The 23,682-nt window shown below is 55.9% G+C and overlaps 2 protein-coding genes across 3 annotated transcripts in view; one reads left to right on the top strand and one right to left on the bottom strand.

Moving 5' to 3' along the window:
- Window positions 1-928: 928 nt before the first annotated feature.
- BRI3 (brain protein I3) lies at window positions 929-10,048 on the top strand. Its single transcript, XM_045875815.3, has 3 exons — window positions 929-1,278; window positions 1,855-1,957; window positions 9,635-10,048. Exons 1-3 carry the CDS (start codon window positions 1,137-1,139, stop codon window positions 9,765-9,767), a joined length of 378 nt encoding a protein of 125 aa, XP_045731771.1. The 5' UTR covers window positions 929-1,136; the 3' UTR covers window positions 9,768-10,048.
- Window positions 10,049-10,218: 170 nt separating this feature from the next.
- The window catches only part of BAIAP2L1 (BAR/IMD domain containing adaptor protein 2 like 1), a 101,234-nt gene continuing 87,770 nt past the window's right edge, over window positions 10,219-23,682 (bottom strand). For both annotated transcript variants that reach the window (XM_045875812.3, XM_045875814.3), the window contains exons 13-14: window positions 12,419-12,456; window positions 10,219-11,998 (exon numbers count right to left, since the gene is read on the bottom strand). In XM_045875812.3, the coding sequence (XP_045731768.1) occupies window positions 11,923-11,998; window positions 12,419-12,456 (114 nt within the window). In that variant the 3' untranslated portion in view covers window positions 10,219-11,922. The remainder of the gene's footprint in view (window positions 11,999-12,418; window positions 12,457-23,682) is intronic.

Raw genomic sequence — 23,682 nt, 5'->3', positions numbered from 1 at the left:
CTAGAGGAGCTACAAATTTGAGGGGCTTTAAGCTTTCAGATCCTTCTTTTCCAAGTTTTATTACAAGCCCATTAAGCATTGGCGGGCAGCAATAAAAACGCCGAAGCCGAGGGCACCCGACCTAGTGGTTGGTCTTTGCGTCAAGTTTAGGCCACTCCCCTTGCCTGAGCCTCGGCACCCGGGCTGTAGCCTGGGACTATTAAGTACCTCCCGGGTTGTTGTGACGATTAGCAAAACCGACGAACAAGGGAGGGACGGTGCTTGTCACGAAGCAGGTGCTCAATATTTAGGGTTTTGTCCCCCAGCGGGGAATTATTTGTCATCAGCGGCTACAACTCCTAGAAATCACCTAATTTAATTCATCAAGAAGAAATCCGAGGGCCTGAACATCAGCTGAGCGCGAGCAGGCAAGGCTGAGAAGCACGCCCTGCTTCTTCCTGCAGGAGCTTGCACTTCCACCGCCCCGGGCCGCCGCCCTGATCGGGATCCCGGGTCGCTCGGAACGCGGAGCCCCCGGCCCCTCTGCCCCGAAGCGGTGACAACCAGGAGACGGCCGGGGGACTCGCCCCTCCTGGACTCCCCTCCTGGCCGCCCCGGGCTCCTGCCCTTCCCCGCGGTGAGTGGGCTCGGGCCAAGGGGTCTCCGCGGGGAGATGGGTGGGCGGGCCCAGGCGCTGGAAGGGGCGGAGTCCGCGGGCCGTAAAGGTCGAGACCCCCGTGCGGCACCTCCTCGCAGTCGTGTGTGTGGCGCGGAGTCTCCTCGTGGCAGCGGTCTGTGGGGCCGCGGAACTGGGCCGAGGAAGAGCGCGGGGTCACGGCCGGCAAGCGGCCGACCGGGGGCCGGGGCGGGCGCGGCCCCTTTAAGACGCCGCGCCGGCCCCGCCCCGCGCCGCACCCCCGCCGGGAGCCGCGCCACGTGACCCGGGTCTTGTGACTGGCCGGGGGGAGGCGCGGAGGGGAAGCCCGCGGCGCCCGCCTCGGAGAGGGGCCCAGCCCCGCAGCCGCCGCCGCCGCCCGCGAGGAGCGGGTCCGCCGCCGGGTCCGGGCGTCCGCGCGAGTCCGAGCCGGCGCGGGAGCGGGCGTCCTTGCGGGAGTCCAGGCGGGAGCCGGGGCCGGGCGCGGTGGGCGCCGCCCGCCATGGACCACAAGCCCCTGCTGCAGGAGCGGCCGCCCGCCTACAACCTGGAGGCCGGCCAGGGCGACTTCGCGTGCGGCCCGCACGGCTACGGCGCCATCCCCGCCGCGCCCCCGCCGCCGCCCTACCCCTACCTCGTCACAGGTGCGCCCGGCGGCCGGGGGCTGCGGGCCGGGGTGGGGGCCGGGGTCGGGGCTGGGCGCCGGGCCCGCGGCCCCGGGAGCAAACTTTGGGCCCGGTCCCGTGGGGACCTTTAACCCCGAAAGCAACTTTTCTCCGGACACCGCTGCGGCGGGGGGCGCGGCCCGACCGTGGGCGGGGGGCGGTGGGAACCCCCGCGCGGGCACTGCCGGGGGGCCGCCCCGGGGCCGGGAACGCCGAGCTCGTGGGGCCGGGTGGCTGGGGAGTCCCCGCACCGGGAGCCCGCTGTCGGGCGCTCCGCCGACCTGGGGGGTCGCGAGCCCCGGGCCCGCCCGTCCCGGGAAGCGCCGCGCCCGGTTTCCCATTAACTTCGTTAACCAGGTGCTGTCTGCAGATTAGCACCCAGTAAAGCCCATAACGGGCACTTAGTGGAGGCGGGCCGTTGTCTGGATTTTGGAAAGGATAAGTTTGGGTGCGGGGGCGGGCTGGGTGTCGGGGCGGGGGGACGACAGGAGAAGTAGCCCTCAAACTTCCCAGTTTTCCTCCCGGCCCCCTTCTGATGTGCCTTCCTGCCCACAGGGATACCCACCCACCACCCCAGGGTCTACAACATCCACAGTCGAAATGTCACCAGGTACCCTGCCAATTCCATCGTTGTCGTTGGAGGCTGTCCAGTTTGCAGGTATGTCACAGGCCGGGGGCTGGTCCCCAGAGCCTCAGGAAGGCAGACTCGCCGGGGGCGGGGGGGGGGGGGGCAGTCTTGGGACAAGCTGCTGACCTGCGGTGTGGGCGAGAGTGGGTTCGTTTGTCCTTAGGTCTCACATTGTTTCATGGGTCATCGGGGAGGGGTTCCCTTTCCTGCGGAGTTGAGTGGTTTGGGGGCCCTTGGGTCCCAGATGAGTGGGATGCAGGAATGTTAACACCTGGTGTCCCTGGTTCTGGAACCTGCAGTTGATTCTTGAAGGTGGTGGAAGGTTTCCTTTTACTGGGAAGGGCAGCTAGAAGTGCCCTGGCAGCAGAGCCCTGACTCAGATGGCCAGTGTGTCCAAGGATCCCGAGGTCCAGGAGGCCAGGGGAGCAACATCCGCCGCGCGGGGCCGTTGGCTGGAGGAGGATGGAAACACTGTGGTTCTTTGTGTGGGGCAGGAGCCGTTTTTCGTATTCTCAAACCAAAGCCTCCAGGGTCCTGCAACTGGTTTTATAGGGTCCGAGCTGCAGCTGGCTCCATGCTTGTTCTGTGTGGGTCATGAGGGTTCACATTCAGATAAGACTTGGTCCTTGCCTGCTTGATGCAAGAGTGCAGGTCTTCAGCTTGTCTGGGACAAGGAAGTTGAAGTCTCGGAGATGGAATTGAGAAACGTCGGTTCACACTGAGACTTAACGTCAAAGGTGTATCTGGAAGGCCTGGAGCAGAGTCAAGGGGAAGTTAAAGATTTCAGAGTCACAGGGGTCAACTGTGTGGGCGGGGGAGGGCTTCACAGAGATGGGGGGTAGGAGGCTGCACTCCCAGAGCCTAGTAGAGGGGGCTGTGGGCCAGCTGGGGACCTTGTCTGTCAACTCAGGACAGGTGTGTCTTCTGATACAGCCTTTGGGGGAACGTAACGGGGGTTGGGGGAAAGACAGATCACTTGCACCCTCCTGGACACCACTCTCTCCACGGGCATCTGGGGGCATCACAGCTGTTGGGGTTTGAAGGTACAAAGGTGGGAAGAAGGGGCGTGGGCCTGGGAGCTCCCCGAAGGCTGCTTGGCTGGGCGGGGGTCAGGACTCGGTCGCCTGTGAAGAGAGCCACTGGGAGTCTCGGGGGGGTGTGTGCAGAGGTAGGTGATGGGAACCCCGCTGTCTTTGGCTTTGAGGCTGGCGCTGGGTGCTCAGAGCCCTGGCTGTGTGCACAGTCCTTCTGTCCCCACGCGGGCCAGCTGGAGGATTCCAAGGGCCTATTTTTGGGCGGGAGAGTCTTTGAGTGCTCTCCCGAGTTTAGGAAGGTGTCTGGGGCAGAGCAGTCCGGCTGCGATTTCAGTGTCTCCACGCCATGGCTGCGTGTTGTGTCCAGCCAGTTCCCAGCCTGCTGCCGGCGCTGCACTCAGATCCCGGCCGTTTTCCCACCTGGGAAGTGGGGGTGTCTTGGGGTGCTCTTTGAAGCCCTTCCTGGCCCAAGTGCCTGTGCTCAGACCAGCGCAAGGCCCCCGTGGCTGCCGGGTGGGGAGCACTTTCCTGGCTACTTTCCTTCTCCCCCCCGGGCGGGAGCTCTGTCATGTCGGAGGCCTGTGGCTTCTGCTCATGGGGTCCCGGAGCCCCACTCCTGCAGAATCTGGATCAGGGTCAGCTGCCTGAAGGCTGAGGTGTGGGGCGCCGGCAGCGGGACAGGCTTTTCATGTCGGGCTCACCGTCCTCCCTGCCTCTGGGTGGTAGCACTGAGGAGGGGGTGCTCTGAGAGCAAGTTTGGGGACGGAGTTGGGACCTAACGCGCTGATTCCCTCTTGGCCTGTCCCCGTGATCCCTCTCGCCTGCGGACTGAGGAGGATGGGTGCTGGCAGTAAGGGCCGCCCCCAGCACTTGGGTGCTTCATGTGGGAGTGTCCCCACCCTCCGCCGCTGGAGAGCGGGCAGCCCCTTGGCCCCGGGAGGCCAGCTTCCTAGGCAGTGGGCGGGCGAGCAGGGGGCCTGGGAGATGGGCAGTGGGAAGGAGGGAGAGGCCGGCGCTTCCCAAGGAGGCTCTCCTGTGGTTTGGGGAGCGGGTGCGTGGCCCTGGGGCGGCTCCCCTCTGGGGAGAGCGGAGAGGTGTCCCCTGGGGCACAGTCCGGCGAGGCCACGGTCTGGCATCTGGAGTTGGGAGACGGCCACTTGTCATGTGAACACACTGTCTCCCTTTTCGTGCAGCCCGCCAGGCTCTGTCCCCTTCCCTCCTGGTAGCTTGGCAGGCATTTGCTCAAGTCACACGTCTGTGATTCCTTCTGAGGGAGGCTTGGCCGAAGAGGCCCATGTCACTTGGCCCTCATCTTAAGCAGCCTGACCCCATCTTCCCTTTTCAGTGGGCCTCGAGAAAGCTCTCCTTGGGAGCCCAGCAGAGGAGCGGGCTCCTCATTTCACCCCGTCTGTCTGGACTCAGCGCCATCTTGCCCGGGCAGGGCTCTGGCCAGGCCCCGGCCTCTCTGAAGCTGGTCCTCCCCTGGGGGTTGTGGGCCGTCCCTCAGCGCAGGGTGAGGGGAGGTGGCAGCCCCCAGAGTCTGGGAGTCCAGGCTCGGCTCGGTTCACCCCGGGCTGCCATGGGGCAGCCCGTTGGGAAGGCTCCCTGCGCAGCAAGGGGTCAAAGGCCAGAGTGTGCATAAAGCCTGGCCTGCCCGGGGCTCCCCACTGACACTGGCCGGATGTCACTGATACTTAGTTTTGGGGGTAACCCGAGGGGTACGAGGAGATCCAGAAACGAGTGGGGCCTTGGCAGCCGAGAGAGAGGCTCCAGGCAGGCTGAGGGTATGACACAGGGCATGGGGGGACGGGGTGCGGTGTGTGGAGGGGTCCTGAGAGGAGGGGGTCTGGACAGTGGGCTGCAGGCAGGGGGCGGAGGGGCCCCAGCTCATCCGGCATCTGGGACCACAAAACCAGCGCTCCGGAGGCGGCCGATGGGCCTGGGCCGGCTGGAAAACAGGCCACCAGGATGGGCCCTGCCCATGGCCGCGGTCCTGTGGGTTCTGCCCGGCCTGACGGGGGGGAGGGGGAGCACCCCAAGGAATGCCGGGGCCTCTGGTCCGTGGGTCCAGGCCCAGGCCTGGGTGATCCGCAGCTCCTCCCGCAGCCAGTCCTCCCCGACCCCCCCGGGGGCACCTGCCCTGTGTGCCCCTGTGTAGTGGAGGCCCTGGGACAGCACAAGGCCAGACAGAGGCGCCTCCCAAGTGGGTGAGGTATGAGCGGGTTGGCTGGGTGCTTTGGGCATCTGGTCCCCAAGCCTTGGCTCCCACTGAAGGCCACTGGAGGAAGTCCTCAGCTCTGTCTCCCCTGAGACTCGGCCTTCCGGTGAGGGCTGGTCTGGGGGCTGCTCCCGGGCTGGATGCCACCCTGAGTGCGTAACTGGGGACGCACCGAGGGCTGCTGGAGCTGGTGGCCCTGAGTGCCCGCGTGGAGGGGCGGAGGGAGTACGGGACATGCGGGGGCTGCCTTTCGCGGATGGCTGGTCCTTGGGGCGCTCACTCCCCTCGGGCCTTGGTGGCCGATCCGTCGCCTCGCTGCCCGAGAGCCTGGCCCAGGCCTGCTCTGCACAGATGCCCAGTGGCCGCTTTCTCCGTAGGGTCAGAGCCAGGAGTTAAATGAGCGTGTTCAGAATTTGTCAGTTCCCAGTTTCTCCAGCTTCCACATCCTTCCCTGCCCACCTCCCCCCCCCACCAGCCGATTGCCCAAGAACGGGGCGCGGCTTCCAGCCTCTGCGGGGCCGCCCGCGCAGTGTGGATTGTGGATTCTGAGCCGGTTGAGAGTTGAAGCTCGTTCTGAGCCGACTGGGGCCTTTCGGGGCCGGGGGGTGCGGAGAGGAAGAGCGGGTGACGCCGTTTGGGAGAGCCGGTGGGAGGCAGCCCGCGTCAGGGTTGTCCCCGGGCGTCCCCTCCGTCCTGTGGTGCCTCGTGGGGACGGGCGCCAGGGACAGGTTTGCTCTGCGGCCTGGAGTCTTGCTCCATCAAAAGTGGCCCAGAGATCAGATTGTGTTTCTCAATTCAGAAGATTCTGGATCTTTAGAAACTGTAAGTTATGCCAGCATTGTTTCTGAGGTCTGGGGCAGTACCCATGGTGAGAACATTAGTATTTTTGCAGCAGGACGGGAGTATTCACGTGCAGTGGATGAATTATGACCGTACGTGGCCACGGGTTAGTTTGGGTCACGGGTTGCCGCCAGGCGAGTGTGCTACAAACCTATGAGAAAGTTCTTTCAGAGCCTTGTATCGTCTGGAAGAGGGGTGTGGACTCCTGGGGTGGCAGGTGTGGTGCCTGGGGGCTGCCCCCGCTGGCTGTGCCTTGTTCCTCACGCGTGAAAGCGTGTTGGGTTCGGGTCGTTGGCCGTGGCAGGCGGTTTGCTCACGGGCCTGCCGGCAGGGCCGCTCCCTCATCCCTGAAGGGAAAGGCCCCTGCTCTTCCGGAGACCGGTGGCCAGGCCGTCTTTAGAGTGGGGTGAAGGCGGACGGGGCGAGCTGGGGCCCTCTCCTCCAAGGGCCTCGGCGGGGAGGCGCAGGGTCACGGAGGACGGAGCGGCGGCGGCCCAGGCGGCTAGCTGTGCTCCGGCCGGAGTACGTGACGGGTGTGGACGGAAAGCACGGCGGGTGTGAGCAGCGAGGGCTTGTGTGGGCTTGTGTCCTCGGGCCTGGGAAGCCCCGGCTGGGGGAGGGGGAGGGCGCCTGGTCGGCCGGAGGCCACTGCTCTGCCTTTTAAGTTCCCAGAGCACTTCCAGGGGCCGAGCAAGGGGAGTGTTGGGCCCAGACGGCGTGGGGGCCGCTGGGAAGCTTCGTGCTCGGGCAGGGCCGGTCCCTGGCTTCATGGGCACGGAGGGCCTGGGGGGGTGTGTCCGTCCCCGCGCACCCCGGGTTCCCTCCAGCTGAGGGCCGCGGAGCACCCGGGAAGAGGCAGCTGGGGCAAGCAGCCCACGACAGCCGCCTGTCCTCCGACGGGGGGTTCGTGTGGGGAGGTGTGCCAGGCAGCCCCCGTGGCTCCTGCCCCCCACCGTGGGGACACTGCACCGGGCTCAGAGGGCTGCCCCAGGCACCGAGGACAGCAGGATACGCCTTGGCCCCAGGCTCCTCCCGGACATCTGCAGCCTCTGAGCAGACACACCGGGTTCTAGGTTGTGCTGCTTAATGGCTTTGATCCTTAAGTGGGATGACATGGAGTGTTCAGCCTGGGAGGTGCTCAGCCAGGTAGTCCCTGTCCTTGGGCCCCACTCGCCCCTGGAGGGGATGCTGGGCGAGGCACCCTCCTAACTCCTTCAGAGGGCAGGCTTCTCTGGAAGGTTCTCAGCTGTTGCTTGTGACCCAGCTAGGAGGCCTGGCTCACTTCTGTCCTCGGCTTTTTCTTGGGCATTCTAACCGACCCTGTGAACGGGTGTGATTCTTGGGATTTCAGCTGTGGGTGGGACTTCGGTAGATGCCAGGAGGAAGGAGGACAGGGGCACCTGGGTGGCAGCAAAGCTCCGAGTGGTCCAGGTCTAGCTAGTCTGAAAGTGGCTTGATTCGCAGCCGTAGTTAGTTGCAGGAGCTGTCGCGAGGACTGTGGCCAGAGCAGATGCGTTCCTGTCCCCGTGTGGGGCCCAGGGCCTCCCTGAAGCCTCACCCCTGACTTGGGCAGCATGGCCTTTGGTGCTTTCTCAGGTGGGGCAGGTGTGGGGTGGGCTCTGCACAGCTGTGTCTGGACGCCCACGGGCAGGGGCAGCCACGGGAGGGCCAAGGAACAATGTGGGGACCCGACGACCTTGGCAGTCCTTAGAAAGGGGACTCCTCTAATACTAGACTTTCATAGCAGTCTAAACAAGAAAAGGTAACTCTGCAGGTGGAAATTCAGGCCTGTTGGTTAGCTTGCCCTCAGATCCGGCCTTGCCTGTGTGCAGGCTGACTGGTCAGCACACAGGTCAGCCTGGGAAATGCCGGCTGAAACCGTTCAATAGGGGTCTTTACTGCGGGACTTCTCAGAGCCTTTCCTAAACTACTGTGCACCGTGACTCCAGGGCAGGGGGATGAGCTTCCTCAAATTAATCAAAAAAGTCCTTTTCTGCAGAGCTTATCAGGGGAAGTGGTGTTTTAGGACAAGCCCCTTGGGAAGTGCTGCTAGAGGGTGCTGTCCTGTGTAGACATTTTAGGCAACTCCCTCCTGAGGGAGTAGGAAGGGAAGCGGGCATCAAGTGTGACGGTTTCTTTAAGCAGTTGAAAGCCAGGCTTCCTAAGAGTCTAGTTACCACGATTCTCAGCCCTCAGCCCCCCTCAGCCCGGCGCCTGCTCTCTGCGCGGCGCCTGCTCTCTGCTCGGCTGGAGCCCTGGCCCAGCGTGAGCAGGAGCGGAACTCAGAAGGGGCGGCGGCGCCAGGTGTGGCATCTGGAGTGGAGGAAGTCTTCTGTTGGGTGCTTCACCTTGACACTCGACCTTCTGTTAAGCTGAACCTTCGTCCTCTGCACACACAGTGGCAAGACGAGAAGCAGCTGCTTCCAGAACATTGTGGGCACAGGAGACCCTTAGCAGCGTTTGAAGACAAAGGAGCGGAGGTGTGGGTAGAGGAGGAGGAGGCTTCAGGGCCACTGAGGCAGCTGGGGTGAACGCGGGGAGGCGGGGGTGGTCTGGGAGCGGGGCCCACCCCATGAAGGCAGGCCGGCCCGGGGGGTGCCGCAGGGAGGGCCACTGTCCCGGAAGCCCCTCCCTCCTTCCTTCTCAGTACTCCGCCCCGGCTGACTTGGGCACATTTGTTCTGGTGAATTCTGGCGAAGTGCCTTGTTCCCAAAGGCCCTCGGCTCACAGCGTGGTGGACGAGGCTGAAGGTGTCCCTGGCCGCCTGGGGAGGAACTTGTTTCCACCGACTTGCCCTGGCTCTCCAGAATGTGAACCATTGCTCATGAGGGCTGAGCTGGCTCTTGCGGTTACCATTTTAATTCCAGCTCTGTGTCCAGAACTTTCCAGAAGTGGCCTAAGCAGCAGTGGCAGAGCTGAGCGCAAGGCTCCTGCTTCCCGTCTTTGAAAATGAGCCTGGAACGTGAGTGGTGACCTCAGGTCACTGAACCTACACTCCTGGCACATGGTTGGGGTGATAGGTCCTAGGCGTGTGGGTTACGCACACTGAAGATAAATTTGACTTTGTGAAGAAGAAACAGATTAAATTTCTCAAGATAAGTGGTCTTCCTATAGACACTGTGAATTTGGCTGATTTTAATCTTTCAGTAGAATCTGCTGTAACCTTCTCCCAAAACAGAATTCGAGGAAGTTTCTGGAATTTCCCTCTAGGGGATGGAAGAATAAAACTTTTCAACAGTGGGGAAAAACATACCCTAAAATGATTAGGTTTTCTTGGTCTCGTTTTCAGAGATACAAGAATTTTTATAGAAACTAGCATTTGTTTCCTGTTCGTCCTTTTGTAACGGAGGAGGAAACGTGGCAAGGGAACGTTCTTGTCGTTACAAGTGAGGATTCCTTCCGGTAACTCCCCTCCCCTTCCCATTCTGGAGCAGTGGCTGGCCGGAATCGGCACGCGCAACAGGCCGGCGGGTTCGTTGCTGGAGGGGCAAAGACTGCTTCTGGGGACACAGTCACTGACGCACCGAGGGCCCCGCATCCTCACGCGCTCCGTCCCCTCTCATGCGGGGCTCTGCCAAGGGCCCTAACGCGAGTGCCCCTCTCTTCTCTCCACAGAGTCGGGGTTCTGGAGGACTCCTTCACCTTCCTGGGCATCTTCTTGGCCATCATCTTGTTCCCATTTGGGTTCATCTGCTGTTTTGCCTTGAGGAAGCGAAGATGCCCCAACTGTGGCGCGAACTTCACTTAACAGGAACACCACACCCGGCTTCCCTACATCCAGCTGTCTTTTTCTAATGTAAATGTGTACAGTAGCTTTATTTGATTAAGCTTTCAGGACTGTTTTGTAAAGCGAGGCGGGCTAGACGGCGTGAGCTGCAGTTTCGTGGGCGCAGGGGTCACGGCGTGGGGACACAGCGGCACTGCTCTGGGGTGAATGACAGCTCAATAAAGCACTGCTTTTATTTTTTGCAGTCTTCAGTTTGAGAAAGGTGAGAAATACTGTTTTAAATAAATGAGATTCATACCCTTGTTTACCTGGTTCTGCTTATCCGGCGTGCACACTGCTGCTCGTATAAACAGACTCGTGGGCATGTTCGCGATCTTCCGTAACCAGACAGACTAGACCACCACCCCCATCGCCTGGCTTCAGCAGCATCCAGCTCCTGGCAGGTCCGATCTAGTCCTCCGTAGACAGTCACAGCTCAAGAGTGTGCTTTCCAAATTTTTATTAATATAACGAAACCTAATACCTTGACACTTACTTACAGAGCACGCACCTCTGCGCCCAGGACCTGAGCTAAGCCCTCCCCTCCTCGGTGAGGCAGGCGAGTGCCCACCAGTCGTCTGTGAAGGCCGAGACCGGGTCGGGTGAGGCAAGCGAGCCTGCAGAGACCGCACCTGAGAGTCTCTGTAACAAAGCCGGAGGATCCCGAAGAGCAGAGCTCTGGAGGTCAGGGAGGCCTCACCGCCCCCGTTGCAAATACTGCGCTGCCACGAGCCCTCCTCTTACTCAGATGCTGAGAAGCAGGGACCGCTCAACGAGATGGGACTGTGGTTGCTTTATTGGCTGGAGCGTCTTCTCTCAGGACAGGTGTGCTGTTGGCCAGCTTGGCCCGGAAGACCCTCACGCAGGTCTGACCCCTCAGCCCTCGGGGTCGCCCGATTCGCCCGGCAGCCAGGGCAGGACCAAGGACGTGAGGTGTCACACGCTTCCAGTGGTTTACCTGCATTTGACCATGACCACTTTCAAGTTTATAGAAAAATGCTGACCTTTATGGCGAGACCAACGGAGCTGTGATAAATGAGGCCCTCTCCGCCCACACACAGTGAATGGCCAGGGTGTGCGTCCTGATTCTGGACTCCTCCAAAACAGGGCCCAGTCCCTGGCAGCGAGGTAAACTCGGCCACTGGCTCAGAGTTCCCAGTTCTGAGGCTGTGGTGGCAGGTCTCAGATGAAATGCAGACCTTCCCATCCCAGCCACTAACACTCAGGTCCTGGCTATCTACGTGCTCTTTGCGGGAGTGGGGGTCAGTACCTGATTGCAGAAATGAAGTACACCAGCTAGGGAGGCAGCTTCGATCAGCGAGCATAGCGAGAACACCCTGGGGTCGCTCGCGTGGGGCCCTCACACGCATGTGTGACGCTCTGAGCCAGGCCCACGTGCAGCAAGGCCTGGTGTCTTCTCTGCACTGAGTCGGGGAGTTCGTAACTCCAAACTACTAAACTTAATAGCTCTGGGATTATTCGAGTACTAAACATCATGGCTGTGACAGGGTCAGGCAAAATGTCTGCACGCTCTTCAGGTATGTCTAAATCGAAGGAAACTTGGGGATTCCTCCATCTTAGGTAGCTCTACATCTGATTAAACAATTTAAAATTTTTAAGTTAAAAAATTAAATTTTATATAATCTCATAATTTATATTGCTTACAATTATGATTTGCATGCTAATTTGCAAATTTACACATCATTTCCTTTAGATAAATGTCATAATGCTAGGTAAGAGCACATGCTTTATAAAATAAAACGGTGGTCTCCTTTGCATTCAGGTGCAGAAACCCAGTCATGAAAGCATAGACTATCCCTTACTCTGGCTATTAAAAAAAATCATAGAATATTTTAAAAATGATACAGTAAGGACTGGAACCAAATTTACTGTCTTCTGATGAACAGTATAGATTTTTAAATGACTGAGTTGATAACTAAACTATTCTTCTTAAAGATGGAAATGTATCAACACAACTATGTTAAATGGAGAGAATGCATTGATTTGCTCAAGTAGAATACAGTTAAAATCAGGCACCCTTTGGCGAAGCTTTACAACAGTTACAGCACGTCAAACAACTTGTATCATTTTGCAAGTGAGAACTTAACGGAGGAACTGGAGCTCCTGGGCCCTCCCTTCATTGGATGATGGGCGCTGAGCGATCGTTGGTCACCGTCGGTCGGAGTTTCACGGTAGCAAAGGGGTTCTCTCCGCTGCAGGGGGAGGAAAAACACAGCTACAGAAATACTACGAGATGGAAATTTGATTTTAAAAGAGCCATGAACTACTCTTCTCACTGTGAAAATCTATAGCTTCTGTAAAAAATTCCAGACACTTTGTGAACATGAACGTTTCTCTGTGGCAGCTCTGAGTTACAGAACTCTCCAGAGCTGTAGACGCTGTAACAGGAGAGCCACCTAGGTAGGACAGGGTCTGGATTCAGTTGCCCATCGCCCCTGTGACCAGGCCTCCTCCCTCTGGGACCCGGGCAGACGCTGGCAGAGCCTCCAGGCCCCCCTCCCCAGCCTGATGAGAACAGGGTGGCTGCATCCTCCTCAGACCCCACAGGCCCGAGGCCTCTCAGGGATGGACCTCCTGGGCTGCACAGGCCCCACGGACAAAGGTCAACATACCTGAGGAAAGGAGGCTTTGCTGTCCCATTTGCATCGTTCTGTGAAGAATAGATAAAGATGGAAGTTTACGGAAGGCTCATGAAATTGGGACATTTTTAATAAGACCTGAAGGTACAGCCATCTAAAGCACAAGGGACTCCACATATGGCTAATGCCGGTTTTAATAAACGCCCCCCAGTCTCTGTCCATTTGAGACCATCTCAATGCGTCTAAAGTCACTTAAAGAGTAAGAACAAGAACAGAAAACCTAAGACAGGGAGGGACCCTCACAAGTGCTGGAACGACTCAGAATTTGAGGGAGGCTGGGACGGGCTGCTCCTCACCGATGGTCCTTCGGCTGCGCACATATAGTGACTGCAGGTGGGTTTTGGGAGCCCAATCCTGAATGATGCCATCAAAAGACAATAAGTAAGAATAAGACCTTGTTGGGTCTTGGTGCCCACAGACTGGTGCCGACAGCTGGCCAGAGCTCTGGTAGGAAGTTCCAGAAGGCGAGGGGAGAGGGAACAATGCCAACACTGTTTTTTGCCTTCAGGAACCACCAGAGCCCAGGATTTGGGGGCCTCCCAGTGTGGCCAGGGACCACGGGGGGCGTATGCACCTTCTGTCCTTCATTCTGTAACCTTGCAGGCTTTACATTGCTATAAATCTGCTCTGGCTGTTCAAGAACTCACTGGCCCCAGCTTGTGGGGCTAATTCTCCGGGCGGCGCCCAGGAGAGGGCAGTGTAACGCCGTCCGAGCCACAGGCCGCCACACCAGACCTGACCGTCCTGAAAGCTCCCAGGATTCCTGTGACCGCTGACCAGACAGCTCCTCTGACCACCTGTTGCCAGCCTGGGGGTCGAAGGCCATCCTTGGAGGCGGAAGCCCAGGTCAGGGCTCTCTGCCTGGCTCCTCCTGGGTGCTGGACATAGACTCTCGAAGTTTAAGAGGGGCTGCGGGCACCTGGGCCACTTGAGACCCGCACCTGCTGTCTCTGTGCCTCTGAGGACCTCAGGGCATGACTGAGAGCCCTGGGGCCGGCAGGTCAGCAGGCTCATCCCGATGGGGAGCGCCGGCATTAGGCACCCAAGTCAGCCCTGCACCCCGATTCAGTGTCTACGTTTCATCACTGATGCACAAAGCAGCTGCTCTGCCCAGCACATCCTAATAGGGCTTTAAATGGCTGCGAAGTGGTTTCTTCCTACGAGGCGTGCTGCGCTTCCCCAGCAGGTCTCAGAGAAAGCCCATTTCTGGGGAAGCGCTCATACTCTATGACGGTTACAGGCTAATTTATAATTTACTTAAAAAGCACCAGGATGCCTGCCCTGCAGTGCCACACGTGCTCAGAGCGCCGGCAGCGGTGGGAAGAGGCCGCCTGCGTCCTCCCAGCCTGGAAAGCGCACTTCCCGCCAAGCAGACTCCCCAGGTGTGGCGTCTCGGAGGATGTGCTCGGCCCCAGAGGCACACAGCCCTTGCTCCTGATCCTCTCACTGGGACCCACCTTCTTGCTGCCTTTCCTTGGGCGCAAACCATCTCCCTGCCAGGTGCGTCCTCCAGTCTGAGCAAAGCTCTGTGCACCCGGAACTGGAACCCAGACACACAACCCTCCCGAGTACCCGCAAGCTGCCCTCCAGGGGAAGGCGTGGGGGCCTGTTCCCAGGAGCGCCTCCTGAGCCCTGACTGACCCAACTCAACTCGACAACGAATTTAGCTACATGTTCACGAGCTGTGCCGAGTACTTGGCCCAGACACTTGAGAAACAAACACGGCAGCCGAGATGCGTCGCAGTCCACCAAAAGCCAAGTGGCAAGAAGTAACAGCTCTTGTGAGGGGGGACGGCGAGAGTAACTTAGCACAGCCTGAAGCCATTCGGTGCCGGGCCGAGCCCGGGTCCCAGCGTGAACCCCGCGCCCTGGCAAGCCTCCCCCACCGCTGGTCCCAGCAGCGCGCATGTGCAATGGGCAGAGATCCCCCACCAGGACACTCAGCAGTCCCGTGAGAACGGCCTACACGTCCTACACGTCTGTCACCAGGAGAAGGGACGACTGCCTTCCATCCGGTGAACGCCACACAGCAACGGAACGCCACAGGAGGGCACGCTGCACGTTCGGTTCGTGTGAGGACCACACCAGGGGGGCCAGCCTGGACTGGGAGAAGGGCCGGTGTGTGTGTGGGGGGGGAGGGGGTCGGTGTAACGTTCTAGTTCTCGATCTGGTGTTGGTTATACGCAGTTGCTTTATGAAAAGTCACCCATTTTCTTACATGGTATTCTTCAATGTTCACTTAAAAAAAAAAACAGGACATTTTCAGAAATTGTTTAACGCACCTCCCCTGAGCCCACTGCTGTGGTCACAACTGCCCGCTGTCCCCAAACCTGCCCCTCCTCCCCTGCTCCCTTTTCTGTCAGGGAAGCGCACCTCCAGGCCACGTGTGGTACTGCCCCCGATCCATGGGGGGGGGGGGAAGTGCACATCCCACTCAGAAGCGTTTTCGGGACCTTCCCACCTCAAACCTGATCACACAGCGCCATCCCTCGTGCTCGCTGACGCCACAAGCCCGTCTGTCCCGCTGGCTGCCTCCAAATGTTCCGACTGAGCCCGTCCCTCCACCGCCTCCCTTAGGCCGGGTCGTGGGGCTTGGGGTCCCTTGTCTCTGCACTCCCCAGTCCCATCTTTCCCTCTTCCTCTGTCCTGTGTCCCTGGGCCGGACCGTCTCAGCAGGGCTCCTGCTGGCCCTCGGCCTCTCCGCACGACGGGCCTCCGCAGACCGGGAGCCACCTTCTCTACTCTCTACACGCGCAGTGCAGGGCCCACAGCACCCGAGGCCCCGCGCGAGCGCACGTCTGCGGCGCCGAGCTCCCCAAGGTCCGCCAGGCAACGGCAGAAAGACTCCTCACGCGCGCTGCGGGCCTTGCTCGGACTCAGCACTGTGTTTCGCACGCTTTCCCTCAGACTCCACAAAGGCCAGAACCTACGGCTCGTAGGCACAGCCAGGTGCGTGTTCTGTGTTCCCTCCTGGCAACCAGCGTGGTGCTGGCCTGGAGTGACTCAGCAGGACGGGAGGTTATCGAGCGACGAAACCAGGCACCAACACGGGCTAGGCATGTCATGAAGGTGGAACAGGTTACCCACGGGACCGTAGGGCGGTGAAGGCCTTGGGCCTGATCAGCAACAGCCCACAACCCGCTGATCACGGCTGAGTAGGAAAAGGCAGAGCGGGGGCACATCTTGTGATTCTTTGCCCCAGAAAACCTAAAAACCCGAGTTCACCTTGAGTGGGCACTCACTGTCACATGGCGTCCAACTCCCCCTCCCACTGTCCACATTTCTGCTCGGGTGTCCTCCACGTGCCCACGTGCCTTCAAGGGGACTCCATGGTCCCAGCTTATGGTGGTCAGGTCAGCTGAGACCACCCAGTATAGCCCGTTTTCTGGCCACAGGTAGACACTCTCAGGTGAGACAGGGGCTGTGGCCCAGTGAGAACGCTGAGTGGGGAGCCCACACCCCAGAAGCCAGGGCGAGCGATGAGAGGGCCCTGGGCGGCCTTGCCACTGACCCTCTCTGGGCTCTGCTTCCATGAAACAGACCGTCCCCTTCCTGTCTGAAGCTGCTGGGGCTCAGCTCTTACCTGCAGCACAAGCCGCCCTGATAACCCACGGCTGGTGCCAGTCCTCCGCTGTGGGCTGGGTTCATCTCCCGAATCATAACCTCTGAACTAGTTCAACACCTTTAGTCCTCACATGGGGACACTGAAGGCCAGACAGGGAAGAGCCAACTGCCCTGGGGCAAGGGCGCGCCCGGGCCCCTCCCCGAGGCAGCACTCCCGGCCTGAGCAGCAAGTGTGTGGAGCGGGGCTCAGTTTCTCAATAGCGTTTTAGAGCCTGGCTCTGCACATGTTAACAACTCGGCTGCAGCAACAGCAGAGAACAGTGTGACCACCTGGCAGGCCCTCCAGCTTCAGTCCCGGTGACCCCTCCCCCCGAGCCCCTCAGGGAAGTCGGTATCTCAGAACATCGCGGGGCAGCCACAGAACTGTAGGTTGGCGAGTTCAGGAACATTCCACTCTACAGTAGGCAGCTCCCAGGCCTGGGTGTTCGGTGTACTTAAGCCTAAGAATCCTGGTGTTTAAACAAAACTCTACGTGTAACTGGCATTAACGGATGGTTGTACATAGAAAATATGTTAAAACCATTAAGATGCTTTGCCAGCTGCCTTGGACCCCAGGATTTGGCTGAGACAGAACATACCTTTCCCCACCATCATTTAGTTGAGAAACATTGTAGTTTAGGAAAAATAAACTATCAGCTGGTTGGGCCTAAGAACTTTTGAGATACAAAATTCCAGTACTGGACCGTGTCCCCCGCCCTCGGGCTGCCAGGCAGGCTGCAGTGATGTTCCATGCTTCCCAACCATCACACTTCTAGATCCGGTTTTTAAATGGAACACTGTCCTGTTCTGCATGCTCTACACCCGCCTGTCCCATTCAGTAGCCACTCACCCATATGACTATTTGCACTAAAATTCAATATAAATACAAATTCCTTAGTTGCGTATTTTTTCCAGTGCTCAACGGCTACTGTCCTGGGCAGCCCAGTTCTGGGACATTTCTATCTGGCCATAAATTCTCCACTTAGCCTTTGCCCACGCCCTGATACCAGAGGATTAGATCCTGTGCTTCCTGCTGCTCTTGCGAGAAGCTCCCAAGACTAGTTCTTCTTTCCCTGTGGGGGGCCTGCGTGGTTCGGTTCAGTTCAGTTCGGAGCTCCTGATCAGACTTGATGGCGAGGAAATGCAGTAGCTCCTCTGGCAGAATGGTGTCCGCTGAGGATGCGCGTGAGGATGCACACGGATGATGGAGTGGAGGGGTTTTCTTCTGCAGTTTGCACAGGATCTTGAAAGAGGACTTCAAAACACGTCCGTGATAGAAATGGAATATAAATCCATCATTTAATCTCACTGTGCATCTGTGAAGCACTGTGTACTTATTTTGGGGTTATTACCCTCTTCATTCCGAGAGAAGATGCTCTTTATGGTCTTACAGATAAGGAACAGTGAATGTCCTGAAGACGGTGATGGGGGAGGGAGCCGCTGGAGTCATGGCCAGCGGTGCCTCGTTCGGGGAGGCCCTCAAACCTTGTGGCCTTTGCGGATTTTTAAAAGCCAATTAGTATTTTCTTGTGACCTTTATTAGCTGTTTTCCATTATCCTCCAGGCCACAAAGACAAAAAAGCAACCTCTCCGTTCCTCAGACACAGCACAGGGGACAGTGGTATTCGTCTTATCAAGCGTTCAGATGGGTGGGGCACTGATAAGCGGACCGTGGAGGTTTTAGAACTTTCTCAGTCAGCGGAAGGACTTCCGGGTCCTCCTGCTCTCCATCTGTGCTTACTCCTCCCCCGCGGCCTCCCAGCCCGGGAGGTCAGAAAGCTGGATCGGCCCAATTCGCACTGCCCACCCGCCGGGCAGCAGGGTGGTGTGGCCTGAACCACAAATGCTTTCTGACGGGAGCAAACGGTCCGATCCTCCTGTGTGTGGGGGCTGGGAAGGAAGGGTAAAATATCGATCTAAATAAATTCACCTACAGTTTTCTCAAAGGAGATATAATGAAGTGCTAACAGTGGTCATCCTGGAAGTGAAATTATAGATACTTTCGAGCAAAACAAAAATTCCCTGGCTTATTTTTATAATAAATAAGGTGTCATGATTAGATATTTTCATTTTTACAGACTTGGACTTTGCTCTTTAACTTAAACCTGCAGCTGTGACTGCCAGGTGAATTGAAAGGAAACCTCATTTCAGCATCTGTTTATCCAGCAAATGGCAACATTTGAGGTAAAAAAAAAAAATTTATCTGTTTAAGTGCATGGGATAAATGTTGTTGAGAGCCTCCTTATTTCTGTCTCGAGTGGGATAATTTATCAATTTATTTGTAATAGAATTTTCTTATTTACTTTTTTAAGATTTTATTTATTTGAGAAAGAGAGCACAGAGGGAGAGGGAGAAGCAGACTCCCCACTGAGCAGGGAGCCCAACTCAGGGCTCAATCCCAGGACCCTGAGATCATGACCTGAGCCAAAGGCAGATGCTTAACCAACTGAGCCGCCCAGGTGCTCCTGTATTAGAGTTTTAGACAAAATCTTCACCATAATGCCACTTCCTTCTATGTTTAATATAGTAGACAAATCATGAAATATATAAATACACCCATGGAAGAAAACTTTTATCTTTTTTTTTCCAAAAGTGAAAAGAGGGGTCTCTCAAATTGTAGGTACTTTTAAAAACCATAAAGTAACTTCTTCTTTAATGAATACGATCATACTTATAGGACCCTGATTATTTTATATTATTCAGAACCTCCCAAACAAATGTTTTCTAGTAATTACATGTATAACTTAAGTGCAGATAAGAATGTTTTTTTTTTTTTTTGAAGCAAAGTTTATTGATAGTACAAAGCTACCAGAGAGGGAGGGGACCCAGGAGGGTTGCCCAAAAATGTTTTCCTTTTTTAATGTTCGCATGTCAAAAATCTGGAGCTCAAGATTAAATTTTCAAAAAAAAAAAAGCTTCAAAATACATGAACATGAGCAAACCAGAACTGCTTCCAGAGTAAAGACAGAACAACGATTTCTCCCAAGCGGGCTACACCAGTTGGTCACTAGCTCTGTCAGTCCTTGCCTCTTGAATAACTTGTCACCCTGTCCCATCTCCACTGATCACGACTCCTGCCGCCCTCTCTCCCTGGACGACCGCACAGCCAACTGCCCTGTTGTGAGGCCCCAGCACGCACCCCTAGGGCCACCTGTGGATACCACCCAGGATGACGGAGGAAGGAAAACATTCAGCCCAGACTTCCTGGCTTGGTGTGCTTCTCTCCTGGCCTAGGCATCCCACCACGTATCTGGCTGTGGCCCTGGACCACAACACCCAGCCACCACGGTTCCCAGAACGCATATCTGGAAGACTGTGTTTAGTCAGAGCTCTTCCTTCAGATGTTGGCTCAAATGCTTGCTTCCAAGATGCCTCCTCTGGTGCTTACCAGGAGCCTGAGCTCTCCCGTCTTCCTGTCGCCTCTTTGCCCCATGCACCTTTTACACAGCTCCAATAACCACACTGTTCACTGGACTCAACTCCTAGGCTGGCCTTAGTCCTATCTGTTTCCCTGGACCATGGTAGCTTATCAGTCAATGCTCAATGGATGAATTCCAATGGGAAGGTCTCACTGTGATCCACTGATCCCTTCTAGGTGGCACACCATCACATGCCATTTGGTTGTGTTTAAGAAAGGAGTCTGGTTGGTCACAGCAGTCTGACGCCACAGAAAACATTAGTTACCCAAGTTGGGTGACCTCGCTGCAGGTACTGACTCCATACCTCTCTGAAGTGCTAAACACGCCTTTTTTATGGAAGGTCTCAATTATTAAGAGTTCATCAACATTCATTGTTCGGACACTCGCAAAATCAAAGACAACTAAAATCACATTGGAACCCACACAAGAAGGGCATTTTCAGATATTTGGGGCTTTTAAATGTTATATGAAACCAAACATTCAAGGCTGCTAAAATGAAAAACTAAAAAAAGTTGTCTGGCCTGCAAGACAGAAATAGGGGGCCTGACCAGAGTTATCAGGGCGATGCTGGCCTCAGAATGAGTTTGGAAGTGTTCCCTCCTCTTCAATTTTTGGGCAAAAGTTTGAGAAGGATGGTATTAGCTCTTCTTTGTATGTATGTTAGAATTCACCAGTGAAACCATGAGGTCTGGGGCTTTGTCAGGAGACTACAGGTTAGTGTCAGTGAAGATGGTCTGTGGGAGGGAGAGGGAGAGGGCTTGGGGTGTGGAGCTCTGCCTGGAGGCAGCCCTGGGACAGGACGGACTGGGCGCACACAGGATGTGAGCCAAGGACTCCTGCACCCACAGTCAAGGTGGGAAGGGCAGTGGCTTCCACGAGGTGGCCACAGAGCAGGGCACCACCTCCAGCAGCAGCCCCATCCCGGCCCTCAGGAGAAAGTTACATGCCTAAAGCTGCTGCTCTGCCCCAAACCCTCAGTTTACTAGACAGTCTCAGCACTTTTCAGGGCAGCCTCCTTACATTGCCAGTCTATTATGATCCAGCCAAAGTGCTTTAAAAATGAAGTTAGATCTCATTTAAACTGCCAAATGCTAAATAATACCATTTTTGACCATACTGATAAATAGGATTTTTCAGAGCCTCCAATTCAGTATAGTAAGAACTGCATCAATGCTTTCATCATAAAGCTTTACCAACATGGTAAAATATTGAAAATTAAAATGTTCTCTAAAATGAGACCATGTTGGCTAAAATTTGTGTTTTTTAAAAGATTTTATTTATTTATTTATTTGACAGAAGAGAGCGAGCGAGCAAGCGAGCACACAAGCAGGGAGAGTGGGAGGCAGAGGGAGAGCGAGAAGCAGGCTCCCCGATGAACAAGGAGCCCGATGCTGGACTCGATCCCAGGACCCTGGGATTAGGACCTGAGCTGAAGGCAGACCTTTAACAGACTGAGCCACCCAGGCACCCTAAAATGTCAGTGTTATCACTTGTAATTTCAATGTTAACTATGATTTTGGGGCAAGATTCTTTTATCTTAGAAGACGTCACACAGCCTTAAAGTAATGGAGGTGGTTATTATTAAAGCTGCTAATATCACAAAAGAAGAGATGACCAGACAGGTGTCCCTCTGGATGGACTAGCCACGACCACCGATGAAATGCTTTAACAAAACAGGCAAAGAAACAAAACAGTAATACCGACTCTGATCCAGGCTGAGAATATAGGAGAAAGGGGAATGCAGTGAAGGACACCATGTGGATGCATTCAGCGAAATCCAGCCTGGGGCCACCCTCCAGGGCCAATAACCTGGTTCCTTCCAGGTTAAGTTACAAGGAAAAAGAGATGGGGAGACCTTAGATACAAAAACACTCGTCATGAGACTCAGTGACCAATTACAATGTGTGGAGCAGGCCTGGATCCAGATTCAAACTATACTGTTCAATTTTTAATAAGACAATCAGAAATTTGAAGTGACTGGTTGATGATATATTGAGGAATTACTGTCAATTTTTTTTTTTTTTAGATTTGCAACAGAGAGAATGAGAGAGAGAGAGCACATGAGAGGGGGGAGGGTCAGAGAGAGAAGCAGGCTCCCCGCTGAGCAGGGAGCCCGATGCGGGACTCGATCCCGGGACTCCAGGATCATGACCTGAGCCGAAGGCAGTCGCTTAATCAACTGAGCCACCCAGGCGCCCCTGAGGAATTACTGTCAATTTTTAAAGATATGGTAATTGGTATTTTGGTTGTGTAAAAATAAAAGGTATTATTATATTTAAGGTATTTATACATGAGATGATGAAGTCTGGAATTAGCATCAAATTGATCTGGGAGTGGCCAGGGGCAAGATGAAAGATTGGTGGGGGGGGGTGCCTGGGTGGCACAGTTGGTTAAGCATCCAACTCTTGGTTTCCGCTCATGATCTCATGGGCTGTGGGATCGAGCCCCACCTCAAGCTCCACGCTCAACTTGGGAGTCTGCCCGGGATTCTCTCCCTTCTCCCTTTACCCCTCCCCGATCACATGCACACACATGTGCATGCTCTCTCAAATAAATAAGTCTTAAAAAAAAAAAAAAAAAAAAGACTGGTAAATGAATTGACAATTGTCAAAGCTGGGGGTGAGAGACATTCTTCTCTCCCCTTTTATTATGTTTGTATTTTCCCCTAAGAAAAAGCTGGAAATCACACAAAAACAGCAGAGGGCACTACAGACAGGTCACACCAGAACGGTGTACCTTGTACTCCTGGGTCCAGAGCTGTGTGACATCCAGGTGTAAGCATTTGTTTTTCCTGCCCCAGCAAAAGGAATTTTTATGCTTTTCAAAATGTCTTAAGATAATTATCAAAGAGTCTGAATATTGTTATAAAATGTACTAGGGTAGGGGCGCCTGGGTGGCTCAGTCGTTAAGCGTCTGCCTTCGGCTCAGGTCATGATCCCAGGGTCCTGGGATCAAGCCCCACACTGGGCTCCCTGCTCAGCAGGAAGCCTGGTTCTCCCTCTCTCACTCCCCCTGCTTGTGTTCCTGCTCTCGCTCTCTCTCTCTCTGTCAAATAAATAGATAAAATCTTTAAAAAAAAAAAAAACATGTACTAGGGTATTTAATAAAACAGCACTTGATACCTTTGTCCTTCAAAGCAATTTCTCTTCCATGATGAAAGAATGGAAAAGCTCCATTTTCAACAGCTGTGTGTCATTCTTTTGAAAATAATTTTTGTTAGGTTTTGGGGTAACTTGGAATAATAAAGGTACAAACAATGTATTGTACAGTGTGCTTATCTGGGAAGCCAAAGACTTTTTTTTTTTAAAATATTTTATTTATTTATTTATTTATTTATTTGAGAGCGAGCGAGAGAGATCACAGAGGGAGAGGAAGAGGGAAGAGCAGTCTCCCTGCAGAGTGCAGAGCCTGACACGGGGCTAGATGCCAGCACCCCAGGATCACGACCTAAGCTGAAGGCAGACACTTAAGTTACTGAGCCACCCAGGTGCCCCAAGCCAAAGACATTTTTGAGAGAGACTGCAAAACCCTGCATTTCCCGGATCAGAACACACTGCAGCTTATGATGAGGCAGGCATATTCTAAAACACCTGAAGGCTCCAATGAAACGCAGGGCACATTTTTAATGCTTTACTTTTCTCATTGTCTGCTTCCCCCCACTAGAACGTAAGTTCCAGCAGTAATCCAGAGACTGCACCCATGCACCATTCACAGCTGAACAAAGGCCACCAGCAGTACCGACGATGGGGGCAGAGCTGTGGAGCCACATATCCCATCAGCAGCAGGGAGACGCCTCTGCATGAGCTACAGAAAGGACCATACAATAACCAGAAAATAAAAAACAAAGTAGCCTGTGGACCACCAGCAGTGCCCGGGGGCATTTCTGGGAGGAAGCTGGCCAGAGCACAGGCTAGGCAGGCTCTGGTACCGCCTGGCCACTGTGCAGCCCTGGGCATGAAGCTCAGCCGCATGGCCCCCAGAAGTCCAGCCCACGCTCCGACCCTCACCTCCCAGGCTCCTTCCCACTGCACTCTAGCAGCCGTGCAGCCTTGCAGAGGTTCTGCCCCACCTCCCCCGCGCCTCCTTTCCCACCCTCCAGATCCGTTCATGGCCCAGCCTGAATGCCAAGGTCTGGGGCACCACAGCCCTACCCTCACAAACACCAGGAACTCCCTGCTCCTCCCCCAGCACCACCACCTGGTAACCCCGACTAGT

This window comes from Mirounga angustirostris, unplaced genomic scaffold, assembly GCF_029215605.1.
Source record: "Mirounga angustirostris isolate CCGP_5_RB_7025 unplaced genomic scaffold, mMirAng1.0.hap1 SCAF_5, whole genome shotgun sequence".
In the NCBI taxonomy this organism is placed as follows: domain Eukaryota; kingdom Metazoa; phylum Chordata; class Mammalia; order Carnivora; family Phocidae; genus Mirounga; species Mirounga angustirostris.
Note: the sequence above shows the minus strand (reverse complement) of the source record. Positions and strands in the feature narration are given on the sequence as shown.